This window comes from Rhinolophus hipposideros (assembly GCF_964194185.1).
Source record: "Rhinolophus hipposideros genome assembly, chromosome: 15".
Lineage (NCBI taxonomy): Eukaryota > Metazoa > Chordata > Mammalia > Chiroptera > Rhinolophidae > Rhinolophus > Rhinolophus hipposideros.
The window spans coordinates 6,278,901-6,305,190 of NC_138061.1; the positions used below are offsets into that span (position 1 = coordinate 6,278,901).

At 52.0% G+C, this 26,290-nt stretch overlaps 1 protein-coding gene across 3 annotated transcripts in view; it reads right to left on the bottom strand.

Moving 5' to 3' along the window:
• LHPP (phospholysine phosphohistidine inorganic pyrophosphate phosphatase) overlaps window positions 1-24,480 on the bottom strand; it is a 116,136-nt gene extending 91,656 nt beyond the window's left edge. For 2 of the 3 annotated variants that reach the window (XM_081074259.1, XM_081074260.1), the window contains exons 1-3: window positions 24,296-24,480; window positions 9,389-9,576; window positions 6,015-6,168 (exon numbers count right to left, since the gene is read on the bottom strand). In XM_081074259.1, the coding sequence (XP_080930385.1) occupies window positions 6,015-6,168; window positions 9,389-9,576; window positions 24,296-24,420 (467 nt within the window). In that variant the 5' untranslated portion in view covers window positions 24,421-24,480. Of the gene's footprint in view, window positions 1-6,014; window positions 6,169-9,388; window positions 9,577-23,123; window positions 24,196-24,295 lie in introns of those variants that run through there. The other variant, XM_081074261.1, reaches the window with a different exon arrangement.
• Between the last annotated feature and the right edge of the window lie 1,810 nt (window positions 24,481-26,290).

Here is a 26,290-nt window from a genome sequence, read left to right on the forward strand (position 1 = left end):
GGCAGAACAGAGCCCAACGGCGGGTCCCCCACGCACAGAACGGAGAGCCAGCGGGCCGGCAGCTCAGGCGGAATGGCCCCTGCTGCCGGCCTGTGGGGCCCCTGCCACGGTGGTTAACGGCGGAACCAAGGAGCAGATGGATCCAGTTGCTAACTCCGAGAAAGACAAGAGACCTGTGTTCTGGGAAAGCACAGCAGGTCCACAGAGCACGTGGGGAACCCCTAATTGCTAATAATTAACCCCTAATTGCTGCCTGAAGAAGAAAACTCCATTTGTTTCCTTCTGTGATGCAGCCAGCTCCACAGCACCCTGCCGTGTCTCCTATTAGCCCGAGGTCAAGCGAGGTGCCAGGTTTCATGGGTGCCAGATGCTTTTAGGAGATGACAGCTATGTCTTCCCTGCCTCACTGGGGACCAAGAGGGCTCGGCTCTCGGAAGAGCCATCGTATCAGCTACCCTTGTCCGTTTCCCTGCCTCACTGGGGACCAAGAGGGCTCGGCTCTCGGAAGAGCCATCGTATCAGCTACCCTTGTCCGTTTCCCACGCCCTTCAAATTTGGGAGACAGTAAACAAGCACCAAAGAGAAGAATAGTGAAGCGTACTAACTTCAGGGTTCAAATCCATTCCACACATTTTTACCTGTGGGACTTTGAGTTGCTTAAGCCCTCTGGGCCTGAGTTTCCTAATCTGTAAAATGGGCAAAAAAAAAAATCGTACCAACTTCATGGATCGTTGTGAAGCTTGAGCAAAACAATGCATGCAGAGTTCTTAACGTGATGCCTAGTGTGCAGAAACTGCTCCAAATGTGTTCGAGAATATTATTATAAATAACTGTTCACCCAGGCTGAGAACTAGGCAACACGATGTGAGCCGGGGAGGAAAGAATGCACATGGGTCTTTCCCATTTGCTCTGTGCCTACCTAAAACGTGAGAACTGAGCTCCCCAGGAGCTGGCCCGCGTTGCAACCTTCCCGCAGGGACTCCGCAGGTCCCTCCCTGCACCTCCTGAGGCCTTGAAGGCTGCAGAAGCCTGCGTGGCCACGCACCGGCCTCCATTCACCCAGCACTCAGGTGGGACAGGAGCTCTCTGCTCTGCATTCTCTCCTGCCAGGCTGAATGCAGATGGGCTGCAGGGCTTCAGCCAGAGCCTTGGCATGGCAAGGGCTGGGCCCCTGCCACTCACCCCCGCCAGGCGGATTCAGAGCCTGCAGTGCAGCCCGTCTCCTGAAGCTGTGGGGGCGTCTCCTGTTGTGACAGGACTCGCTGGTGTCCAAGTGGACCCCAGGCCTATTAACACATCAGGGGCCGAGGCTCTGTGCTCCAGGGGCCGCCCCACAAGCACTCAGTCCAGCTGGGACACTGCATGCATTCTCTGCCTGGCTGTCAGAGAACTGTTACACCTGCAAATGCTCCCCTTTTAAAGGGTAACCCCAAAACACAGGCTTAAAGGTTCGTAATTGCATTTGTCTTAAATCCAGCACGTAGACATGTATTCTGCATTTTATACAGCCTCAAAAAAGCTTCCTTGTATTTTTCCCATTTCTACAATAAACTAGTGTGGTATGAAGATTTCCTTAGCTAGGTCCAGAGTTTTAAGGAATCACAAAGTAAAGCAAAGTGTGGCTGAGAGGAAGAGGGAGACGCTGGGTGCTGGGGCCTGCATGCACTGGCATTGTGGGTGACGGCAGTTAGCTCAGTCCCCCACACATCTAGGACACAACTACTCACATCCTTTTGCAGGACTTGGGGACACTCCCACACCCGGGCTGCCCCCCAGGGACTCCCGGTCTGGTGGGAAGCAGAGAAGTCCACAGCCAAATGTGAAAGGACAAGACACGGGCGATGAGAAGGGGAACCGCACGATCTGAACACGCTGCTTGATTAAGTTGGACATGCTGAGGAGAGGGACACCCCAGAAAAGGAAATGTCAAAGCAGAGACCTGAAGCTGAAGGGAGGAGAATGTAGGTGTCCAGGCCCCGAGCCTCCAGGAATTGACAGCAGCACCCCGCCAAGTACCCCACGGGCCAGAGCTGCTCTAAGCACAAGCTGCCCTCCATAGGGCACTCAGAGAGCCACCCGCCCTTGTCCCCTCACCCTCTGCCTGAGGGCTGCTGCGGGAGGAAAAGGGGGCAGTGGGAGCCCAGACTAGGAGGGCGGGAGAGCAGGGAGGGCCTCCCCGAAGACGGGACATGTTGAAGTGAGCCAAGGACGGAGGACGGAGGTGAGGAAAGAATGCAGCCAGTATAGGAGAGCCTTCCCCAGAAGTCAAACCAAAAAACTGCAAAACACACCACCCTGTTGCAATAGGCACAGCTCAGTTTGGAGCTGAGGATTCTGGGGGCTTCTGGCCTAGTGCCCTGGGCCGGCTGGAGGAGGCAAGAGCTGGGAGCGCATCCCCTATGGAAAAAGCCTCCCAAGGATACCCACGTGGCACAACGTCTGCCCATCTCATACTCTGCAAGTCTTTCTTCCAAAGGAACAGATACCTAAACTTTCTTAAGTTTCACTTAGTCCTGATGGGAGGGGAAAAATGAACATGCAGTTTAAAATATACAATTAAAACCTTGTCTTTGTTACATGAATTTTTAGAGTCTAAAGAAAAAACTGATTTCCATAAATCAAAATGAGAAACCTTAGTATTTCCTTTTTAGCTGAATATGGGCTTGTTTTCATAGTGCCCAGAATTTTTATTTATTTCTTATTCATTCAGGAAAACAAAAAGGCATCTCAAAGGCCATTTGTTAGCTGAAAACATCTTTAGAGATACAGAAAATATGAGTATCTAAGTTCATTTTTTTTTTTGTTTTACTATAAAGGCCCAGGTTGTTCCCAAAACACAAGCGATTTGATAGAGTTATATTTTGTTCCTGGCATAATAAAAGCAACAGCAGGCCTGGTTAGAACCTGAGTGTTCAGCCACATAGAAGAAACTGTGGATGCGGGAAAGACAGGAAAAGGCCAGGAGAAGCAGTCAGATAGATTTTATGCTTCATTCTCCTGCCCTTCCGATTATTCACCACAGCCTCCCTTCAAAATGACCACTTGACCTTTCCCACAAGAGCCATTAACCTTTCATAGTCTGTCGAGTAAACAGCTTAATTTTCTGACGGCAGCATGACAGAAGAAATTACAAAGGCAATTCCCACTCTCGGTCCAAACAGATGCCAAATGTAAATCACTCCATTTCCAGGAGCAGCACATTCTGCCCCAATGCATCCACCATCCTGCCTCCTCCAGGGCACCGCGCAGCCCTGCTCTGGTGGAGGACAGCCCCTCACCATCAGGGACTCCCACTCATAGGTCCTTAGTCTGTCCCGAGGAGCTGTGACCTCAGTCTGAAAGCTGGCAGTACCTTTCCCTTGTTTCTGAGTACCCAACCCACAGCGCAAATCAGAACGCCCATCAGCTAGAGACCCCACTAAATGCTTATTTATACCACAAACCCTTGCCTACTGTTGAACTGGTTGCGAAAAGCTAAAAGCAACTGATTCCATATTTTTTCTTTTTCAACAATATATCTATTTTGACTACTACCCATAATCTGGACTAATAACTTTAAATAATTAGAGACAATATTAAAGAAAAAAGTTTTAACATAAACGAGTTCTAGCACACCTTCTTGATTATGTTGTTCTCTAGTGGAGGTCAGTAGCTTTCAGGACGCCTAAATGAGTTAAGCTGGCCAGGTTCTGTGGCTTGCAGTGGCCTAAAGTGCAGAAGGCTGTCAGGTTAGAAAGGGACTGTAATGGTTCATTTTATGTGTCAACTTGGCTGAGCCAAGGTGCCCAAATGTTTGGTCAAAGATTATTCTGGATGTTTCTGAGAAAGTGTTTCTCGGATGAGATTGACATTTAAATCATGGACTCTGCGTAGAGCCGATTGCCCTCCATAATGTGGTGGGCCTCGTCTAATCAGTTGAAGGCCTGAATAAACAAAGTCTGACCTCCCTGACAAAGAAGAAACCTTCTGGCAAACAGATTCTGGACTTAGAATCAACTGCAACTCTTCCCTGAGTCTCCAGCCTGAAGATTTTGGACTTACCTGCCTCCACAATCAATTTCTCTCTCTCTCTCTCTCCCCCCCCCCCCCATCCATATATCCACATCCTGCTGGTTCTGTTTCTCTAGAGAACTCTAATACAGGACACATTTGATTTGTATGGTAAACATGCTAGAATATTTTAGTTCCTAAATGAAACAGACCTCTCTTTTCTTTCTTGAAATTTCTTTCATTTTCCTATTTTGATAGCGAAAATGAAAAATATTTCTCATCTATGTGTAGAAACAGGACAGGACAAACGACAACTGACTCTGAAACCTGGAGGAGGGAAGAGCAGGAAGTGACGGGATCCGTGGTGAACTGGAACTAACGAGGCAGTGGTTTCAGCTGCGCTGCTATGCGTTCAGGGGTGCGGGGCCCAGTATTGTCAGGTCTTCTGATTTTTCAAAAGAATCCAGAAATCTGGATATTTTCTTGTATATAAAATCTCCCAATTTTTCAACACGGGCTCAAAACAGTTTAAGGTCTTGTGTGGGCCAAACATCTGCTCTAGAGGTGACGAACACAGGCTCTGGGTGGCACTCCTGGCCCTGCCAGCACTTATTTCATCTCCGTATGCCTCAACATGCCCACCTGTAAAATGGCAATGAAACTGCCTACAGCTCACAGGGTTGCAGTCAGAATTAAATGACGTGGAGTACATAAAATGCTTAGCAGTGGCTGGTGTGCAGATAAAAAGTCCCTCCCTTGTCTATCTGAAGAGCTGGCCCTGCTGGGCAGAGAGGTAGGCAGACCCCAATCACCAGAAGCACCTCCGCTGGGAAAGGCTTCCCCAGAGATGGCCCCAGACTTCTTGCACTGCACGAGAAGCTGGGCTGGGGCTCCACAGTGTCCTTGCAACTTGAAGAGGCTGCGATTCTAAAAGCCTGCTGCTGCTTTGGTTGAAGACAGAATAAATCTGCACAGCTTTCTGGAAGGCGGCTCGGCAACACGCGTCCAGAACCTCAACAATGCCCATCATCCGAAACGTTCAAGGATGTTCAGCGCCGCCTCAACTTTGCTAGGAAACCAGACACAACCTGAATGTCCATCAGCAGGTGTCAGTTAAAAAGACGACAGGATATCCACACGAGGGGTAATCACGATGCGGAGATATATCTATTCACTGCATAGAAAGTTGTTCGCAAAATACTGTTCGCTGAACAATAAAAGAACGGGTGACAAAACTAGGCCAGGTGTGACGCTGAAGTGAATACACCCGTTTCTGAGGATCTGTCTGCACAGGAAGGACACACACCAAAGTGCTGGCAGCTGTTTAACTTGTGCAATGGGATGGAAAACACTCTTTATTTTCTTCTTTTTGCTCATCTGTATTCTTTAATTGTTTTTAATGAACACGTGACAGCTTGGTGGTAAAAGGTGTTAAGAAAAACAACCTACATGTCTTTTTCAAAAAAAAAAACCAAAGAGATGGTGAGACCCATGCTAAAGGCTCAGACAGAAACAGACATAAAACTCACAGCTTTACAGAGACCACGCTCTGCGCCCAGAGATGTGGGGCCCAGACCAGAGCGTCCCACAGGCCCTTGAGCCTGCTTCTCGAGACTTAGGTGTCCCTTTGGCATAACTGTCTATGCCTGGTGCTGTGTCCCATGCAGATGTGCCTTCCCCTCCTTTGCTCTAACCCTGGGACAAGCAATACGTGCCCTTTGAGATCTCCAAAGGGTCTCAGTCTGTAATGACCATCCTTTGCCCCCGGCCTCTCCCAGCCCAGGGCCCATATGGAAGCTTGACCAACCAGCTCCTGAGGATTCTGATGTCTTCAAAAAATTATTAGGAGAAAGGAAGGAAGACATGAAGATAAAAAGCAAGGAAAGGAGAGAGAAGAATAAGGACGTCACCCTGTGCCCACTCCATGCCCACTTTCCCGCATCCCTCTCTACTGGGTTCTGAAGTCCGAGACCCACGGGGCATCGCAAAGCAGCCAGAAACGCCTCTTCCTGGGGCCGACTTACCCTTTTCCCAGTGATATGAGCACAGGCTTTTCCAGCTCCATGAGCACCTGGAAGGCTTTGTTCATGTTTTGATAAGAAAAGCCGTCTCCTGCATCAGCAATTACGACACAGTTTGGGCTGGAGGTGTCAACTTGCTCAAATTCTGAGCGCACTCCTGGAAAGAGAGAAAGAGGGAGAAAGCCCAAGGTAACATGGCTGCCTCCCGTCTCCTACCCGGACACCCACGTGACTCGTCTGCCTGCCCCTTTCCCACATGCACTGTCTCTTGCTGAGACACAGCTGCCATGGGCGGCAGGCAAGGAACAGGTGTTAGTGCCATTTTATACATGAAGGAATTCCAGCTTCCCAGTTAGAGGTCTTGTTAGGAGAAAGACGGGCCCACCCCCAACACGAGCATTACCCCAGGAGCTCCCTCAGTTCAATACCACAGGGAGGAAACCCACAGCTTTGCAACTACGAAGGGAAATCTGCCTGAAGCACAAGATTTGTAGCTGTTGGATGAAATGAGGCTGCTTGCAACCTTTATAGAGTCAGCACGGCTGGTCCCAGACGGTAAGAACCACTGACACATTGCAGCCAACCCCACTAGCGACAGGACAGCACGGACACGTCCATCCTGAGAAGGGCACATGCGCCTCCCCACTGGCCTGCTCTCCAGCCCCTTAGGGAAGGCCTCCTTCTCCTCTGCTCTCCCCACTTTCAATTAAAACAGGGGTAAGTTACAAGAATAAATCGAGCCATTGGTCTCATGTTTTCAATTCCTGGGAAGAAACAGCCTCTCATCTAGTAGGTATTGACCCATCTGGATTAAAAAAGAATTGAAGTAACCGCAAGACACCACTTCATACCCACCAGAATGGCGAGGATTAAAAGACTGCCAACACCAAGCGCAGGTGAGGATGCGGAGCTGCTGCCAGCGCTCGAGGAATGTAGAATGAGATGGGGCCTCTGGGAAAAGGGCCGGCAGTTTATAAAACTGAGGACACCTGCCCCGTGACCCAGCAATCCCACCCCTAGGTGTTTACCTAGAAGAACTGCACAGGAATGTTCACAGCAGTTATTCTTAATAACCTAAAACTGGAAACAAGCCAGGTGTCCCCCGGCAGGGGGCTGCGTAAACAAGCCGTGGCGTGTTCACTGGATTAACACCGCTGCAGAAAAAAGGAAACCCCTACTGATACGTGTGTCCTGTGGATGTCTCACAACCGGTATGTGGGGTGAAAGAAGCCTTACACACAAGGTTATTGCAAAAGGAAGGGTGACCTTGGCAGGCTGAGCTGCTTCAACCCTGCACAACCTAAAGAGAGAGAGACTTCAGGATGGGCCCCCCACCACACCAGGAGATCAGCCCTTGGAACATCCTGCCGGAAGGAGTGCCGTTGTGGGCCCAGGGCCCTGAGCTGCGCTGTGTCATTTTGACATCCAGGCCAAATGGATGCGGAAACTGAGTGCCAAGGTCAATCACACGGGCACTGACCTACCTCGCTGACCCTTAATCAAAACCCTGAACGCAAGGCTCCAGTAAGCGTCTCTGGATGATGACACTTTGCATGTACATTGTCACACATCATTGCAGGGAGAAATATTCGTAAGCACATGCCAGTGCAACTTCCCAGGAGAGGACAACTGGAAGGTCACGCCTGGATTTTCCAAGAGTTTGTCCCAGGTGTCACTGCCCTTTGCTGAGTTTAATCTGTATTCTTTCATCGTGATAAACTGTAACCAGGAGTAGGACAGCTTTCCTGAGCCCTGTGAATCCTTCTAGAAAATCATCAAGCCTGAGGGTGGTGTTGGGGACCTCCAACACAACTAGAAGTTGTGTGATTCTATTTATATGAAACTCCAGACGAGGCACATTTATTTATAACGGAAAAAAATCCAAATAGCGATGCGCCTAAGGGGTGGAGGGGGCTGAGATTGGCATGAGGGAACTTCTGGAGTGAAGGTCAAGTCCTAGATCTCGGTAGAAATTTGGGTTACACAGATGCATGCACGTGTCAAAACTCCGCAAAAGTACGCTTGAGGTGTTTCCATGTCATTGAACACAAATCTTATACTAAAAAAAAACTGTAAACGGATATTGACCGCTAGTTAATGATGAGCTAAAGGATTTGGGGATGTGTACCAATGTCTGCAACTTACTTTAAAGTGCATCAGAAAGATAAGATGGGGAGATGGATGGAGGCTATATAATGCAGAAAATAGAAAATAGTAAAATGTCACTGGTAAAATCAAGGTGATGGGCATACAAATATTCTTTCAGCTTTGCTGTGCGTTTGAAATTTTTCCTAATAAAATGTTGGGGGGAAGTCACCAATAATAAAACTTGAAAAGATTCGAAGTCTGAAAACATAGGCACATTTAATGGAAACAACAGACACAGGATGATGGTGGAGGAAGGGCCCCGGGCCCCCTGGAGACGCATACACTCTCCCTCTCCTCTCTGCCTGCTCACCCCCACCCCTCCCTTCACCTTGGGGAAGGGCATTTTCTTTCCTAAGTCTTTCTGTTTCTTTGAGGGCCAGTTCTAAAGACACCGGCAGGGATCCTAGCTCACAGAGGAAGGATTCTGAGGCACATGGTTTCTAAAGGCCGGGCATGTCCCCTCCAATGGGCACCAAAGCTGTGGATTCCACGCTGGGCCCTTGCAGGGAGCCCCCCCCACCTCTGGGAGCCCCCTCTCCTGCTGGGACTCAGAAAAGCTGGCCTGCCTCTGCCAGGGGTTTGTAAATAAAAGTATCAAGTCAGAGGAAGAGAGGGAGGGAGGGGGGCTCAGTGCCAATAACAGAAAAGGGCCCTGAATTCTGAAGCACTGCTCATGTCTCTGCTTTTTAAATATTCAGAAGGCACCAGACAATCCTGTCTCTTCCGCTTCATTCCAGAAAACACCCCATTGAGGGTCAAAGTAGTTATTTTCTTGCATTCAGACTAATACTGGGATACAAACCTTGTGCCATTTGCCACCGCGTGGTTGTTTTTCACAAATACAGTTCCAGCTACGGGCACCAGAATTAGAAGCGCACGGACCTCAATCTACCCCTTCATCCTCTCCATCCACCCACACCGACGCACCAGAAGCTAGAATTTTGCCCCCTTGACAATTCCCTGCCCTCTTGATCCATCCTAGATCAGAGAAACACAATGCAGGGTTTTCCCCTGAGGAGCGATCTGGAACCTGCCCCGAGGACCCTGTGGTATGAGGCCAGGGAATGGATGGGGCCTGTGAGCTTGCCACCCCGTGCGCTTGCCACCCCATGAGTGTTGGCAGCAGAAGCCCGGTGTTACCGGTGTCCGTCCCAGTGGTTTGGCCCAGATGAGAGGGATGCCTTCCCCCAACCCCCACCCTGAAAACTCCCAGGGCCCAGCAGGCCTACCATCGTGGACAAGCAGGTGTGGCCGAAGGCCTCGCTCCTTCAGGATCAGGCAGGCGGCAGGCGCGGGGGCGGTCACCTCGCCCTCGGAGATGTCGAAGCCCAGCCGCCGAAGCAGCCCCACCAGGTTGCCCCGGGACTTCTGTGACTCGTTGGTGCAGAACCTCACCTTTAGCCGGGACTGCTTCAGTCTGGAGGTGGGAATGACAGGTGGAGGGTGCTGTTACCATGGGGAGCGGGTGGCCTCCAGGGGAAGGAGATAGACAGACACTTTTCCAAGGGCAATCAAGTCCCCAGAGCAGATCAGGTCACCGAGGTCCCTCAGGTGGGCCTCGACTGACCCCAGAGTGTTCAGGCTGGGATTTCTGGAGCAGATTCCTTCCAGGGGACCTGACCATGCCCCATCAACCCTCCTTTCCATCCTCCCTCAGCCTGGCTCACCTGACACTCCCCAAAGCTCCCACCTGAACTTTGCCCATGCCTCTCTTCCCACCGAGGACATGTCCCACTGCCTGTGCCCGGGACATGTCCCTGCTTCCTCAGCCTGCCTCTCCACAAGTGTGAATTGTCCCACCCTCAGAGACCCACTCAACACCTCCCCTCCATCATACCACCCTGCCTGGCCTGGCTAGAGGTCACCTCTGATCGTTTCTAGCAATTTCTCTGTACCTTCCCACAATAATTAGCACTCGCACTTTACATTTGAGCTAATATACCTAATTAACTCTGGATCCATATTTCCCCAAAAGACCAAAGGTCGACGTGTGTCTTCTCACCATTGTCACTTATGTGTCACTGTGAGGTCAGGAAGGGGTCAGTTCGGTCCCCCGCGGCATCCCCAGTGCTTCACACAGGGGCTTGGCTCACAGCAGGCCCCCGGCGAGCCCCTGCTGCGTGACTGACCGACGCAAAGTCCAAATGCTGGCCACGCTGACCACGCCTGCTGCCTCCCCGAGGGTGTCCCAGGCCTGCAGCCCCTCACAGGTCCCGACGAAAACTGACTCGTGGTGAACACACCCATTCCCACATTCCCATGGGCCTCCAGACCCTCCTAACACTGAAGCCAAAGGGTGCAATTGGGGAAAAAGCTGCAGGTCTGCTGACAGCAGAGGGAGGCTGACAGGCCGAGGCTGCCAGTGTCTTCGTCTGTGGTCCAGACGAGTCAGTCCTTTCTTAGTATTTGTCTTTCCTAATCAGAGGCTTATGAATTATCAATTAGGCTTAGTGGTTAATTGCCCTTCATAAAGACAGCTTCTGTATTTTTAATTAGGCAGTTAATTATTGTCACTAATAGCATCACCTTGTACGTTATGGACAGAGCCTCATTGATTGGCGCCCAGAATGTGTGATTCACACCCCGTAATGGAGCAGTTGAGTGAAGAAGAGCGGGGGTGCCGGGGGACTAATTATTGCTAATGAATTATGATGTGACCTTCTCAGAACAGTGAACAATCGGTGTGACAGTGAGATGACAGTGCCTCACATCTGCTGTTCCAAACACAAGTTTAGATGCCCGTGAAAAAACAAAGTAAATAACAGAACCCAATTCGAGATACTTCAGCCACTGGTCTCCTTTGAAATACCACCAACAGAAGGTCATCCAAAACATCAGCTTTAAAAGCACAGTAACAGTGTAGCATTAAATGAGTCCCTGAAAAATCTGGTATCAGATGCCTGGGGAAGTCCCCGCCCTGCGGATCTGTCCATTCGTGCCCCCGACCTCACCCCCTTTGGAGGAGTTACACAGACACTCCCTGACCACCTGGGACCAGTCCCGGGTCCTCTCTTCATTTGTCTTAGATACTGAAAAGAATAAAAGTGGTCATTATTACTGTTAAAATGGTGAAGCACGAATACCGTACCCTGAGCTTTACCATGGGCTCGGCACCGGTAACATGACTGTCTTCTCCCCGAGGGCACAGACACATAGATCCCCAGGGCCAGGTGCCTGGTGTGCAGGCGGCGGTCCCTAAGTATGAGCTGACGGAGTAAACAAGCCACTGAGAACCACTATCCCCATTCTAGAGACAAGAAGACGGAGGCTTCAGAAAGCAGAGACCTACAGGGTCACACAGCTTGGAAGCAGCAAAGCCGACAACTGGCTATGGACATGTGATGGTGTCCACAGGCCTCGCACGGTGATGAAGGCAGCTGGCCCTTTCCCAGTTAGGAAGCACCATGCCAGACAAGGCCCAGCAGCCCAGGAACACAGGCCCAGCTCTTCCCACTGGAAGGGGAACTGACACTCCACAGGCGTGAACGGGTGTGCGTGGGGTGCACCTGTGCACGCATGGAGGGACAGAAAGCCTGAGGTGATGGGTCGGCACTGAAGGGGAGGCCCTGAATGCCCAACGCTATGACTGAATTGTGTCAAATGCGGTCCTAAGGGTGGGCCATGATATGGTAGGATGAGTGTCCTTACCAGACACCAGACATCCCTGCATGTACAAAGAAGAGGCCATGTGAGGACACAGCGAGAAGGTGGCCGCTGACAAGCCAGGAAGAGAGCTCTCACCAGAAACCGACCCTGCTGGCACCTTGGTCTTGGATGTCCAGCCTTCAGAACTCTGAGAAAATAAACGTCTCTTGTTTAAGTCCCAGTCTGTTGTATTCCGTTATGGCGGCCCCGACAGACCAAGACAGCCAAGGAACCAAATCCTCGGCCTCTCTTAGTGGGGTTTGCGGCCAAGTGTCACACATTTGGCCTTGGGAGGCCTGGAACATAAGAACTCAGCATGTCAGGAGAGCCCAAGCCAGGCATGGCTTCAGGGCCACAGCACAGCCTTCAGGGGCCCCCAAGAGGAGCGAATCCCAGAGATTTCAGCACCAGGGACAGGCCCAGCCCCCAGCACCCAAGAATCCGGAAGACAGGGGGCCTCCTGCTGGGCTCCACTCAGCTCCAAGTGGAGGGATCTGGACAGATGGCCCCTGTGAGACCATAGCCACTGCCTCAGCCCACTGTCCCCTCCCCAGGAGCCCTGCAGGTTTACCCCCACTTCCTGCGCCACACAGAATCTTTGAACCGACCTTTACCTCATCCCGGCAGGCCAGGACGACCTGAGACAACGCCGTCGCCTGGTGTAATTACTGAACCAGTCCCTTGCAAATCACCTTGGACCTCACACATCTGCTGGCTGTCGGCATCTGCCAGGGGCGCTCACCCGAAAATAATGGAAACCCTTTCATTATTGTTCAGTAGCAGGTAGAGCGCTAGGACGATTACTGGACATCCTGACTGACCTTGGCACAGCTCCACGGCCTGCTGCCCTCACCACAGAGGAGCCGGGAGGGGAAGCCGGGCAGGGGGTGAAGAGGCGACCCAAGACCAGGCCCCTCCCAGCTGGGCCTGTCTCAGTCCCCACCCCGAGCCCTCGGGAATCTGTCACCTGCCTCCGACCCAGAAGGCCCTGTCTCCACGCTAAGGCTGCCTGCATCCTCCCCTACAGCCCGCTCCTACTCGTCCTTCCAGGCCTGGTTCACAGGCCCCTTCTCTGAGAAAGCTCCTCCAGCGAGCTGTCACCGCCCTGGAGGCCGCTCTTGGCCTCAGCATCACGACCTCCTTCCTCTGCCTCCTCCAGCAGCTCAGGGCCCCTGCAGGTGTTTTATTCAGCACCTCATCCATCGGGGAGAGGGCTCCTGGCCACTGAAGTACAGGTGGCCCTGGCCCGGGGAGGGCACAACAGAATTCCAGCCCAGGGTGGGCCTGGGGACAAGTGAGTCAAAGAAGGCAAATCAGCTTTCCCTGACACCGAGGAACCAACATCCCCTCTGGGCACTGATCTCATTTGTCACCTCCAGTCTGACCAGCCAGCCATGGCCTCCCCTTCCCACCCAGGAACACACTCCGCTGAGGCCTCCTCCTCTGCCATCCTGGGGGTTCTCTTCTCCTGGGTGGAAGGTGGGGGTTGGGAGTCCCAGTCGGCCAGTCTCCCAGCCCCTCCACAGATCCCCGGGGTAATGGGGTGGCTGGAGTGGGCTGGGCGAGTGCTCACACCACTGTGAGAGGTTGGGGCAGGAAGGAGCCTGCCCATGGCCCGTGGGCACACGTTCTCAGCTAGCACTTAGTGACCACCTCCTGTGGGCATGGCTTGTGCTAGCAAGTTACAGGCCTCTTTGGATCCCGGATGAGGCAGGAGAACTCACGCCAGGAAGAAAGAGCGGTGTGTGGGGTGGGGAAGGGGGTAGGAGAGGCATTTCTCCCTCCTTCCTGCCTCCCTGAACCACCAGCCTGCTCTGCCCCTGGGGTTACAATTCAAGACGTGACCTGGAGGGATGGAGGGGCCCTATTACTACTGAAATGGGAACAGCTGCAAATCGATGAAACTCTGTGCATCCGATTCCTCAGAGAGGGAACGCACTTTCACAACACATCCCAGGGTTGCTATGAACCAAAATGTCGGTGGCAGCCTGGCCAAGGTCCTCAGGGAACACCAGTGTCCCCACCCCACTGGCATCAACACCTTGTCACACAGCAGGGCTCTGTAGCCGCCCAACCAGGCCGCTGTCTGACCCTGAGATCCTTAGCTGCTTCCCTTTCAGAAACCTATGGAGACTGAAAACACACATTTAGAGAATTAAAACCTGCTTATTTGTTCTAAAAACACGTAGTTTTAGAACAGAAGGTGAAATTAGGAACCCATGATCAGAGCAGGGTTGGTTTTTGCCAAAGACAAATAGTCATCCGTGCACACGCTGATTCTGGGAGGGACCCGGCCCAGCTCCCCACATGTCCCAGTGGGCATCAGCTCAGGGTCGGGGATAGCCTTGGGCCGGAACAGGAACAGAAGGGCTTTTGTTCCGCTGGGAACGGGGCCTGGCCTCCCAGCTGGGGTCCTGCGCCTGCACGTCCGTCGCACATGCCCCTGGCTGGGTATCCGTGGGCCAGACTCTTGGGGTCCTTGAGACCCAGCCATGACATGGGGTAACAGCAGCATTCCAGCTCTCCAGAGCTGGGCACTGCGGACACACCATGAGCCCTCCCTCATGCCAGCGTCATCACAGGACGATGATCGCGGAGAGGCGCCTGTAACGACCTCTGCCAGGAGCTCCACCTGAGCCTGCTGTACCTCCCCCTTCCTTCCACTGACGCACCAGTGTAGACCTTTCAACAAAGCCAACGGCCAGCGGCTCACATGCCCTGTAGGACCCTCCCCACTCTCCATCTGACCCTCTGCTGGCCAGAGTGTGTCGTCAGAGTGCAGGCAAGACACAGAATCCAAAGTCTGCACAGAGAGAAGAGAGAGAACACGGGAGGTGGTGACGCACGGGGCTGGGCCCTGGCTGGACCTCTTAGCCAGGGCCAGCCAGCCAGTGACCTCAGGGGACAGCAATGAGGTCAAATAGACTGGGCAGGCCCCAAAGCCAAGGACTCCAGGAAACACACAGCACACCTTCCCCATGCCCGTGACATCTCAGCCGCCATCCAGTCTGTTCTCTCTCTGACCTGCCTGAGCCCCTGAGCCCGCAAGCATCAATTTACTATTTATTAATAAACACAATTTAGAATCAAGTGCAGAAAATCTAAAAGCCAGAGGAGAACTTGGAGATCGTCCAACCTAGTGGCTCATTTCACAGAGGAGCAGACGGAAGGCCAGAGGGACATGAGGTGCCCAGGGGCATGTCTCAGGGAGTCATGGGTGCTTTGGACCACACCCAACCTTGGAAGTCAGCAGTCAGCCAGTCCCTGCTGAGCACCCTCACGGGCCCATCCAGTGCCGGGTGAGCAGGGTACAGAGGCCAGGCATTCCCAGGGTAAGGTGGGAGCCTGGCTGGGGAAGCAGACACACCCGTAGCACCTCCACCACCTCCCCCTGTGTGACTGAGGCTTGTCACCTAATTCTCTCCAACCTGTTTCCACATCTGTAAAATGGGGGCACTAACAGTAGCTACTATTGTGAGACTATATTTAAAAAACCAAACCTGGCACATGGCAAATACTCGATGAATGGCAGTGATGGTGGTGACAGTGACAACCACACCCCTGACAAGCCTGGTGCTGGGTCCTGGGACAGCTGGGCCCTCAGGCAGGTAGTCTGACAAGGCAGATGCCAGGTGAAGCAGGGACAGCAGAAGGAGTCAGGAGGGGAGCCCAGAGAGTACTGCTCAGGGATACTGTTAAGAAAGAGGGCAGGGGACGGCTGGATGGCTCAGCGGGTTAGAGCTCGGTGCTCTCAACGTTGCCGGTTCGATTCCCTCATGGGCCACTGTGAGCTGCACCCTCCACAACTAGATTGAAACAACTACTTGACTTGGAGCTGATGTGTCCTGGAAAAACACACTTAAATAAATAAAAGATTGAAGAATAGGTGGGGGGGGGGGGCAAAGTTCAGATCAGTGAAGGGAGCCTGAGCCAAACCCAGGGTGGCTGATCCTGGTGGATGTCCCTGGAGCAGCAGGACAGAGAAGGCCCCCCCAATAGCTCCCACAGCTCCCCCTACCCTGCCTCCATGCTAACCACCTGTTCGCATGGAGTCCTCGAGACGACCTATGAGATGGGTCCATATTCCTGGGTATGGTGAGGACCTGGGGTTTGGGGGGCCCAGTGCCTCGCCCAGTCGCAGAGCCTGAACGAAAACCCTTCTGTGTTTGTGAAGATGTATACAGATGCAAACAATACCAGCCCCTGGCAAAGCTGAGTTATTTTGTTCTGAATGTGCACCAAGTTCAACAACTGAAAGACCCTTCTTGTTTGTAAAATAACCACCTCTTACCGTAGTTAACTGACCCTGCAAGCCACCAAATCCTCCTTTGGCTCCTAGATATGGAACAAGCAAAATATTGGTTTAAGAAAAAATAGCTCACTGAACTCTGATAGCCAGTGACTGTGTTACAGGTGGGAAATTGAGGCACAAAAAGGCTAAGGAACTTGCCCAAGACCACTTCACAAACACAGGGCAGGGCTGGACTCACACCCAGGCCCACAAGGGCTGACACCCACCATTTTCAGGTGCCAACTGAGAGGCAACACTTGCCCTGGAGAGAACACCGGTCCGGCCCCCAACCTCCTTCCTCATGAGGTATCTTTCAGTAAGTCCTGTTACCTGTTCGAGCCCCACGTTCCTAGGCTCATGGGAAATCGCCCTTTACACCACCATGGGCAGAGCCTGGCTTCCGCTTTGCCAACATGGCTTCTCCGAACATCCCTGGGGTGTATCCTGGGGGGATCCCCCACCTTGGCTGCCCTTGATTTCCACAGGGTTACCCCTGTCCACCGAAATGGAGACCAGAAACCAACAAACAGCTCTTGTTCTGACATGGACGCCATGGAGCGGCCTCACACATCCGCGATGGCCCTGGGTTTCCCTCCACACACCAGGACCACAATGTGGTGTTTGCATGTGGATTGCTGTGTCTCCTTCATCTTTTTGAACAAACAATGGTAATTCATATACATTATTCTATGACTTTTTCACTTACTATATACAACATTCATGTCATAGAAACCAATGTCAAGACCAAACAGAGCTACCCCATTCTTCTTAACAACTGCACAATATTCTGGTCTGGATAAACCGTAATCTATTCCCTCATCCCCTCCTGATGAGCACACAGGTTGTTTCCAACCACACACATAAGTTATAAACATCGGAACTGTGTGTGTATCTACTGTGCCAGATTTCAATACTGTTATTCATCAAAACACAAAATCATCATTTTCACTGACTGACCTTATAATCAATATTACAGATTTGAACATCTGTACTATTGAAAAATCCACATTATTCAAACATTGTCCTTTCATCTGTTTTTTGGTTTTTCTTTTTGTTTTATACTTTGGGGGTTCCACCCAGATTTCATTTGGAGGATAAAGGCTCTGAGGCTACACAAGAGTTTAAAATCCTTGGGTTGGGATCTGCAAAGGACTCCAGCCTCCTGTGATCTGTGACCTAAGAAAACACATTCCTTGAGCATCAGGGCTGCCTTATAGTGCAGGGCTGGGGGTTTGGGACGGTATGAGTGGGGGCCAACAGGAAAGGTCTAGAATCAGGAAAGAGAGGGGGCCGCACCGTAAAATCCTCTGTGCTCTGGGGGAAATACAGAGGAAAAGGTCTGGCAGGACCCAGCAGGTCACCTGGGGAAATGACTGGAACAGGCCCAGTGACAAGGATTTGGACCCTGGACTCCGTACATTGTGGGGATGTTTACAAGGAGGCCTCCTATGACTCCTGAAGCTCAAACAGCAGATATTATGAAACGAGAACACACAGCCTGGAGGCAAGCGACAAGCTCTCCGCACCCCTCCCATCTGAAGACAGGGGTTCACCCCCCACAGCAAACGGCAGCACCAGTCACAGGACAGAACATTCTCAACAAACAGGCCTTGTCCAAGGTCCGGGCTGAGTCAGAAAAGTGCCTGTTGGCCTAAACAAACTCAAACAAGTGCCAGTCCTCTCCTCTCCAATACCCTTACGGGGCCCCTCTGGCAGGTGCTGGGCCAGGTGGGGGGGGATGGGGTGAGGCAAAGCAGGTGAGGCTCCTGGCTGTCCATGGTCCCTAGTAGCTGTTATTATTATTGCCACTCCTGGGGACCTGTGTCCCTAAGGCTGAGGGAGCCAGTGTGGCCCAGCATTAAGAAGCGCGTCGGTCCTAAAGTCTGCAGGCTGGCCAGACTTCAGACAGGGTACCCCTGGCCCTGGCCCTTTGGGATCCAAGACCTGCTGGGGGGGGCCTGAGTTTTAACAGGGTCCTAGGCTTCCGGTGCACGCTGGGCTTTGACAGGCTCCACTTGGAAGGATGGGTTGCGGGTGTGGCGGTGCTGGGTGGGAATTGCTTTATGAGGCTGCCCTGGGCAGAAGCAGAGCCTGCTTCCTTCCGGCCCCAAAAAAGCCCGGCTCGGCAGGGCCCAGCAGATGTGCTTTAGTGGCCATGACAGGATGCAGTAAATGCCCACCCGCCTTTCACATGCAGATGCCTCAGGGGCCATCCTTTGAGCTGGCGGCCCCTGGGCCAGCCCCTGCAGCCCCTGCTGTGCCTGGTCCTGCCTCTGAATGGCTCCCCTCGGGGAGCCCAACTGCCCAAGAATGGGCTCCAATAAACGGGACCCAGGGCAGTTACAGATGTCCTCATGAGCACGTCCGCCCACCAGTCCTAGAGCAGTGAAAAGACCCCACCTGGCCAGCACTGTCCCCAGCAGCTCCAAGAAGGGACCACACTGCCGCGGAACGACCAGGGGGCAGAGTTCAGCATGGCCTCAGAAGCCTGAGCCTCCTGCTCTCCCATCTGGGACACTCCTGGCCCAGATGAGATCTTCAGACCCCCAGCTCTTGTACCACTGGATTTGTGAGGTCCCGAGCCCCCACCCCGGCTCATCTCCTAGCCCCTCCATCTGACATGACTAGCCTTTCTGGGCACTATTTACGCTGGCCTCTCCACACCGGAATGTCAGCTCCAGGGGACAGAGACTTGCTGCTGCCCAGTTCATGGCTGGGGCTTCCAGCAGTGTTTTCAGTATAGCAGAAGCGCTCAATAAATATTTGTTGGGTGTGTGAGTGAACAAAGGAGAGACAGTATGGCACTGTGGGAAAACTGGGGCTCTGGAGTCCAGCAGATCCAGGGGAAATTCTGGCTCATCCACTCTCCCTACTTCCGCCGGTTCCTGAATCTCTGAACCTCAGGCCCCACTTTGAAACGGGGCTGAAACCCCAACCTCGTGGCTGGTTGTGAAGGTCGAGTGTGCAGTCAAGTACCAGCCTGGGACGTGACAGGCCTCCCTCAGTCAACGGCGACTGCCATTATCGTGGCTGACATTGTTTTAAGAAGCAGAGTTTATACTCCCCAGGAGCTCTGTGCCCCCAAAAGGTGGGAACCTTTCAGAAAATCTGACAGCAGCTGTCACCACGGAAAGTCTAAGAAGAATGGTGAACTGCCCCTCCAGGGGTTCCCAGAGCAGGAACTGGCAGTGCTGGGGGGCTGCCATGGAGAGAAACCCTCCCCAGGACTCGGGGTAGTCCCCGACCCCATCCTCGCACTTGTCCTTCTGTGGTACTGTTCTCACCCCAGGGACTTCCTCTGAGCAACCCGGTAACTTCAAAGTGGGCCACGCATATCAAGGAGGCCAGAGCCCCAGGTGGAAAGCAACCTCACTGCGCGGCTGCAAAAACTACAAAAAGCAGCCGAATGCCCGGTGTTCTTCCCCTTGACAAGCAGGGCTGTTCGGTAGGATTCCTGGCTCGGCCACCACGCGGAGAAGGAAATAGCGCCGTCCTGCGTGTCTGAGACATCCCTGTGGAAAACCCCAAAGCAGGCATACTTGATGGGGGAAGTTTCCTGAACTACACACACTGCCACCACTGCTGGGTTCTTCCAGGCCCAGGGCCACCCACAGGGAGGGCGGGAGGGCCTGTAGGCTTTCCTTGAGCCTGAGCATGAACTCTCGGAGGCTGGGCCTGGGTGCAGGGGCCTAGTCTTTAAAGAGCCGGCAGAAGAGAGAAAAGAAATGTCGGGAGAGCCAGAGGGCACCGCAGTGCAGGCAGCGCAGGCTCGCTGGGGGGCTCAGGGCCTCTGTCAGTGGACCACCCCCACGAACTCTGTGCAACTGGGAGCAAGTGGGTGAGGTGGGAGAAGGGAGAGGAAAGGAGCCACAAAGTCACTCTTGAGGCCCCGGTGGACCGGGAGCAGGCATGGGGTTTTGGTCCAGGGCGTTTCGGAGGGACCAGGCCATCGGTCCTCCAGGCTCCCGCACAGCACAATGATAAAGTCCCCAGGGATAACAACTATTATATCCCCTCACCGAAAAGAAACAAACAAGCTCTGGGGAAGGTGCGTCCCGTCTCTCAGCTACATAACTGGCTGTGCTGTATTTTAGGACTGTTACTGTATCGCTGTTAGATTTATACAGTGTAGGTGATATCAGACACACCCAGCTGGGTAAATCTGCTAGAGATAAAGCAAATCAAAACAAAACCCTCCTGACGACCAGTTGGAAGACACCAGTGCAAAACCCACAGAGGTTAACGGACCAGGGACCACCCTCCTTAATCCCACACCCTGCAATCCGTGCATTAGTCGGGAGAGGCTGTTAGACTGAAGCCCCGACCTTCCTCAATGCCCCCATCTCCCTGAAAGGATGCTAAGTACAGGTCTGGCACAGAGGTTAGGCTCTGACCAGTGGTTTCTTTAGCTGATAAAGGGACATGACAGCACATATAGTTAGTCCCCGTTAGGGGGACTAAATGAGAAGGATTTCATAGGAGGAAAGGTGTGGCAAGAGCGCTATTAACAAAAGATAAGGAAGAGTTATTTTTAGGCTGGGACATCTTTGGGTGGGGAGAAAAAGAGAAGGGTTTTGATGCAGATTGCCTCTTCTTTCTGTGGGGGTGGTGTGGGATGGAGAGGATCCACATGACAGATTACCTCATTAGTGTTGACCAGAGAATTCCAGACTGGTTGAATAAGATTGTTCTGGGAGCAGTTGAAAACTGCAGTTAGACCAGATATTAAATCCAAGTTTGGTGTCATGGGCTTTTAGCATGAGATACTCCATTTGGGGCCGGGGGTTTTCTCTTTAACATAACCAAAAATGGGTTATGTTAGGAGAATGTACATATCATATACAAACACACATAGGCGGTCGGACCATTAGGTTCATGAACTCATCCTAGAAAAAGTGCTACATACCTCACTGCTGACTATCACTTCGGTCACCTTCGAAGTACCCTTCAAAGCAATTTTGGAACTCTTTCTAGAACGGCCATCAGAGCTGTCACCATATTACCCGTGATGTCCTGAATGTCATCAAAATGTCTTCCTTTCAATATTTCCTTTATCTTCAGGTACAGAAAGAAGTTATTGGGAGCCAGATCAGGTGAGTAGGGAGGGTGTTCCAACAGTTACTTGTTTACTGGCTAAAAGCTCCCTCACAGACAGTGCCGTGTGAGCTGATGCATTGTCGTGAGGCAAGAGCATTGAATTAATTGTTGGCGAAAAGTTCAAGTTGTCTAAATTTTCACGTAGCCTTTTCAGCACTTCCAAATAGTAAACTTGGTTAACTATTCGTCCCATTGATACAAATTCATAATGAATAATCCCTCTGATGTCAAAAAGGTTAGCAACATTGGTGCAACAAGTTCACAAACTCAATTGTCAGACCTCATATGTAGTACATGAGAATACACACACATGTACAGTCATGTTCTGCTCTGCGTCACGATGTTTTGGTCAACAAAGGACCACATGTAGGACAGTTGTCCCTTCACATTATAATGGAGCCAAAACATTCCTATGCCCTGTGACCCCTATGAATGAAAAGGGGCTCTGTAATAAATCTGACAAAACCCACTGACCAAAAGTAACCTTCCAGGGTGATCTGATCACAAATTCCTAACTGGGCAGGTCATGGTGAGTAGTCAGGCCCCAGGCACAGAGCTTCCCTATAATTGAGAAAATAGTTGTAATTTAATACTTTGAGTGGGAAATACACTCACCTGGTTCAAAGACTTTAAAAAATGTTTATACCTGTATACAAAGTTATACAGTGGTCTTGCTTCCACCCCTCCCCGCAACCACCCAGTTCTCCCCAACTGCTTGCCCTCCAGCTCTTCACACAGGGACGCTCTTCCCTCTACTTTCTTTATGCAATCCCAGGAGCAGGATTCCTGCTTGCATTTCTGTTTCTTTCCACCCAAAAGGCAGCACCCTGTACATCCTGTCCTGCGCTTGCTAGCTTCGCTGACATCTACATGGCAGGTGAGCTCATTCCTTTTCATACTGCATGGTACGCCGCTGTATAGATGGATACTCTCCCATTAATGGATATTTGAGCTGTTTCCACTTTACTATTCCAAAAGTCACTGCCGTGAATGATCTCACACTTAGGTCATTTCTCACGTAGGAGGTAGGGAAATGACCAGAAGCAGAACTGCTTGTAATGACAAATGCATCTTCCACAATGTCTGACGGGGTCCATTTCCACACACTCTCACCAAGCGAATGCATCCCCAAAGTTTTGGGGTTTTGCCAATTCTCTCAAATTGATGAAAAAATGGCATCTCAGCAATAGTTTTAATTTGCATTTCTCCCACGTGAGTGAGGCTGAGCATTTTTCAAATGCTTAGGGGTCATTTGTCTTTTCTTTGTTGAGAATTTTTTACATTCTTCGTGTAATTTTTCTTTTTCTTCTTTTTTTTTTTTTTTTTAAGGAGGGCGCAGCTCACAGTGGCCCCTCCGGGGATCGAACTGGCAACCTTGGTGTTATTAGCACCACGCTCTAACCAACTGAGCTACCTGGCCACCCATGTGTGTTGATTTTTGTTGTTGATTTCTAGATTTTGAGGCATCATTATAAAGATCTTCCACTTCAAGATTTCAAAGGAAATGCCCCGCTTTAATTTGGCACTTATAAAGTTTCACTTTTCATGTTTAAATTTCTTTAAACAGTAAATCAGATCACATGACATTCCGCCTGAAAACCATCCGTGCCTTCCCACTGCCTCCAGGAGAAAATCCAGCACCTCTCCTCAGCCCTCAAGTCCCTGCCCGCGATAGTCATGCCCCTGCCTTACTTCTCGCTTCTCACTTCTGTGAACGCGAACATGCCAAGCTCTCTTCTGCCTGGGACCTTTGCAGCCACTGTTCCGTCACCTGGAATACACGTCCTCTGCCCCTTCGCCCACAAGGCCCTCCTACCCTCTGGTCAGTCCTCCAATGCCTCCTCCTCAGAGCTGTCCCTGGACCCTTCTCTATCACAGGTCAGCCCCATCCCTGTCCCTTTCTCAGCACCAAACTTCTTCATGTCACTTACGGCATCCTGGTGACTTGGTCATTCATTTGTGTCCAGGTTCACTGTGCAACTCGCCTCCAGACGTGCGCCCCGTGAGGCCTTGTCTGCGTGTCACAGCCCCGAGGCCCTGGCCTCCTGCTCTTCCACACTTGGCCCTGTCAGCTCCACACACAGCCCAGCGCCCCCGATCCACGCCGCAGGCACCACCGCCTGGTGCTCTCGTCTGTGACGGGGGCACTCCGAAGTCTCAGGACACATGGAGACCAAGCAGAGGTCAGGAGGCACTTCAAGCTGAGCTTCAGGACGTGTGCCCCCGAGGCTGCAGCGAGGCGCGGGGTCTGGGGCGCCCTCCACGCGCTCTGCTCTTCGGGAGGCCAGGCTCCCTTTTCTGAGCTCCTAACCGCTCAAGCATCTCCTGGCTCGCCATGCGGGGCAGTCTGGCTCCTGCACAGACGGGTGCGGGTGGGCTCTGAGGACCAAGAGGCTCATCTAGCTGCCCTCCACAGGCAGGTAAACTGAGTTCCACCGAAGTCGGGCCACCAGGCCGGGGCCCCCGCTGGTGACCGTGACCGGCCACGTCCTGTGCACCCGGCCCCTCCTGGCTGCCCGTCACACGCGGCGGCCCCGGCCGGCACCGCCACCGCAGTCACAGAGCCTCGGGTCCAGGGGCGTCCGCCTGGGTCCCGGTGGCGTCCTGCACGCACGGGGCTGATGGACACCACGCCGTCCTCCTCCTCCCGCCTAAACAGAAGCTCGGACGGTCCAAGCGAACCTCGCCAGTCACGTGTAACTCAAGTTTTCTGGAACCACGTTAAGTCAGAAGAAACAGGTGGAATGAATATATTTTATTTAACCTAATATATTCAAGTTAGTACCGTATCAATATGAAACGAGCTACTTTACATTTTCCTAAATCTTGGAACTCGGGCGGACTTGACGCTCACAGCACATCCCAACTCAGACCAGCACACACTCGGGTGCCAGGCGGTGGCTGCCCTGGGCGACAGCGCGGCGCTAACCGGCCGAGGCCTGGGCGCCCAGCGACGCGGGGGCGACGCAGCCGAGACCTTCCCAGGCGGCTCCGCACGTCTCCAGGGAGGGGGCGGAGCCAGGACAGAAGCCCCGCCCCGCCCTGGAGGGACCCGGCTGAGCGCGGAGCCCTGCGCTTACGGCGGCCAGCGCGGGCCACTCACCTCGCCACCGCCTCTACGGAGCCCGCAATCGGCGTGCCGCCGCCATCGCCACCGTCGTACAGCACGCCCGAGATGTCCAGCAGCACCCCGCGCACGCCGGCCAGCCGCTCACCCCAGGCGTCCATTGCGCTCCGCGGTAAACCTCAAACTCCGCGTCCCGACGGGCAGCTGGAAAGTGCGGCTGCGCCCGCTGCGCGGGGCCACCTGGGAAATGTAGTCCGGCGGGGGGCGGGGGGTGGAGCCGGCGGAGCGGGGGCGGGAGCTGCCTCGGGTCTCCGGGGTTACGTGCCCTCAAAATGCGTGCCTTCTCCGCAGGACATCAGTGGACAGATTTCAGAGCACGGCAGATTGAAGCAAGGAGACACCTGTAAAAGTAACAAAAATTAAAGAGAAAAGGCAGTACCAGTGCTTCGCTGGAATCAACCTTTGGGCGGAGAGTTTGGCAGCCCTAAAAGCAATGGAAATAATTGGACCATTGAACCGGACAATCCTGTACCTGGGAAGGATGCTAAGGAAATTATTCTAAAGCCGATGACTGAAGTGCAGACTACAATGCCAAAACAAGCTGGAAGAAAAGTAAATGTTCAAGGGTGGGAATTGTTCAAGAAACTATAACACGGCTACTGAAAGAAATATATGCCATCAAAAATGAAGACTAGGTAACAACATGGAAAATGCTCGTGTTACAACGTTTCATGAAAAAGCAGAATACAAAACTGTATGCAGACAACAGCCCTGTAAAAATAAGGATGCTAGGAAGAAAACTGGGATATCACCATGTGTTAGGCCAGTGAAATTTGGGATGAACACTCCATTTAATGTTACATCACTTTTGCAGTAAGTAAAAATTGATAGAAAAGGTGAGCAGTGTCCTTGACATCCCCCTGATCCTTTGAAGTATTTACAGTGAAACTTGAGGAGCATTTGAGATCCTGCTTCCTGGCAATCGTCATCAGTTTGGCTCAAAGAAAATGTCATAAAAATTCAAAATAAATAACTGAATAAATTGAAACTTGAAAAAATTTGAATTCTGGCCTTACTTAACTTTGAGGTTTCTAAAGAAGAAGACCATATTGGGTTGGCCACTTCATTTCAGTCCCTTGATTCATAGATAAGAAGAAGAATTCATCAGAATATTAGGACTTTAGCCCAGTTCAATGAATTGTACATATCATGTTGATAAGTTTTTATGGGAACTGTTGATTATACAGGAGACATAAAAAGTAGTTCTTGTCCTTTGGGGGATTTCCAATCTGACTGGGGGAGAAAAGAACATTATGCTTTATATTGGCCATGGTTCTTGTTTGAAGTAGATAGAAACCACTCCAGCTAGAGGAGTATCTTTACACAAGGCAATTAAGGAGCTTATCGATTTCCAGGGGGAGTGGGGAACCAAGCTCACCTGGGGACAGCCAAGAGCCATGCTGCTATGAGAAACGCCCAGTTGCACTGCTCCACTGGGACCACTGCCCGTCATTTGGCACCTAAGATGCCAGGGAACATCTTCCATCAGGCTGATTGATGGTATAGCACCCAAAGAACTAAATCCACCCACCACCATGCCCTTCGAAGATTCTCCACATGTGGCCCCCACCTCATTTTCACCATGTCTGACTTGGTGGAGCCTAGTCCAACCTGCAAGGGAGTCTGGGAAATGCAGTTTTTGGCCATCCAGATTCTGTGGTGCAGGAACTGAGTGAGTCGGTCTGGCGAATCAACCACGAACATCCTGATCCAGACACATGTATTGAACTTCTACTCTCTGGGCCAAATGGGCTCTAGGGATGCAGAAAGGTCTAAGGTGTGATCGTTGCCTTTGAGTCAAGAGTGGCCAGAGAATAAGATATATACCTTTAAGATTACTGACTAAATGTGTGCCAAGCACCAATGAGTGGCACAGACACAGCCAAGAGAATGGATTATGTGGGCGATGGAGGGCAGCAGGGTTTCTGAGCGAGGAGCAGCCAGAAATGGACCTTAAAAAATGACTCAGCC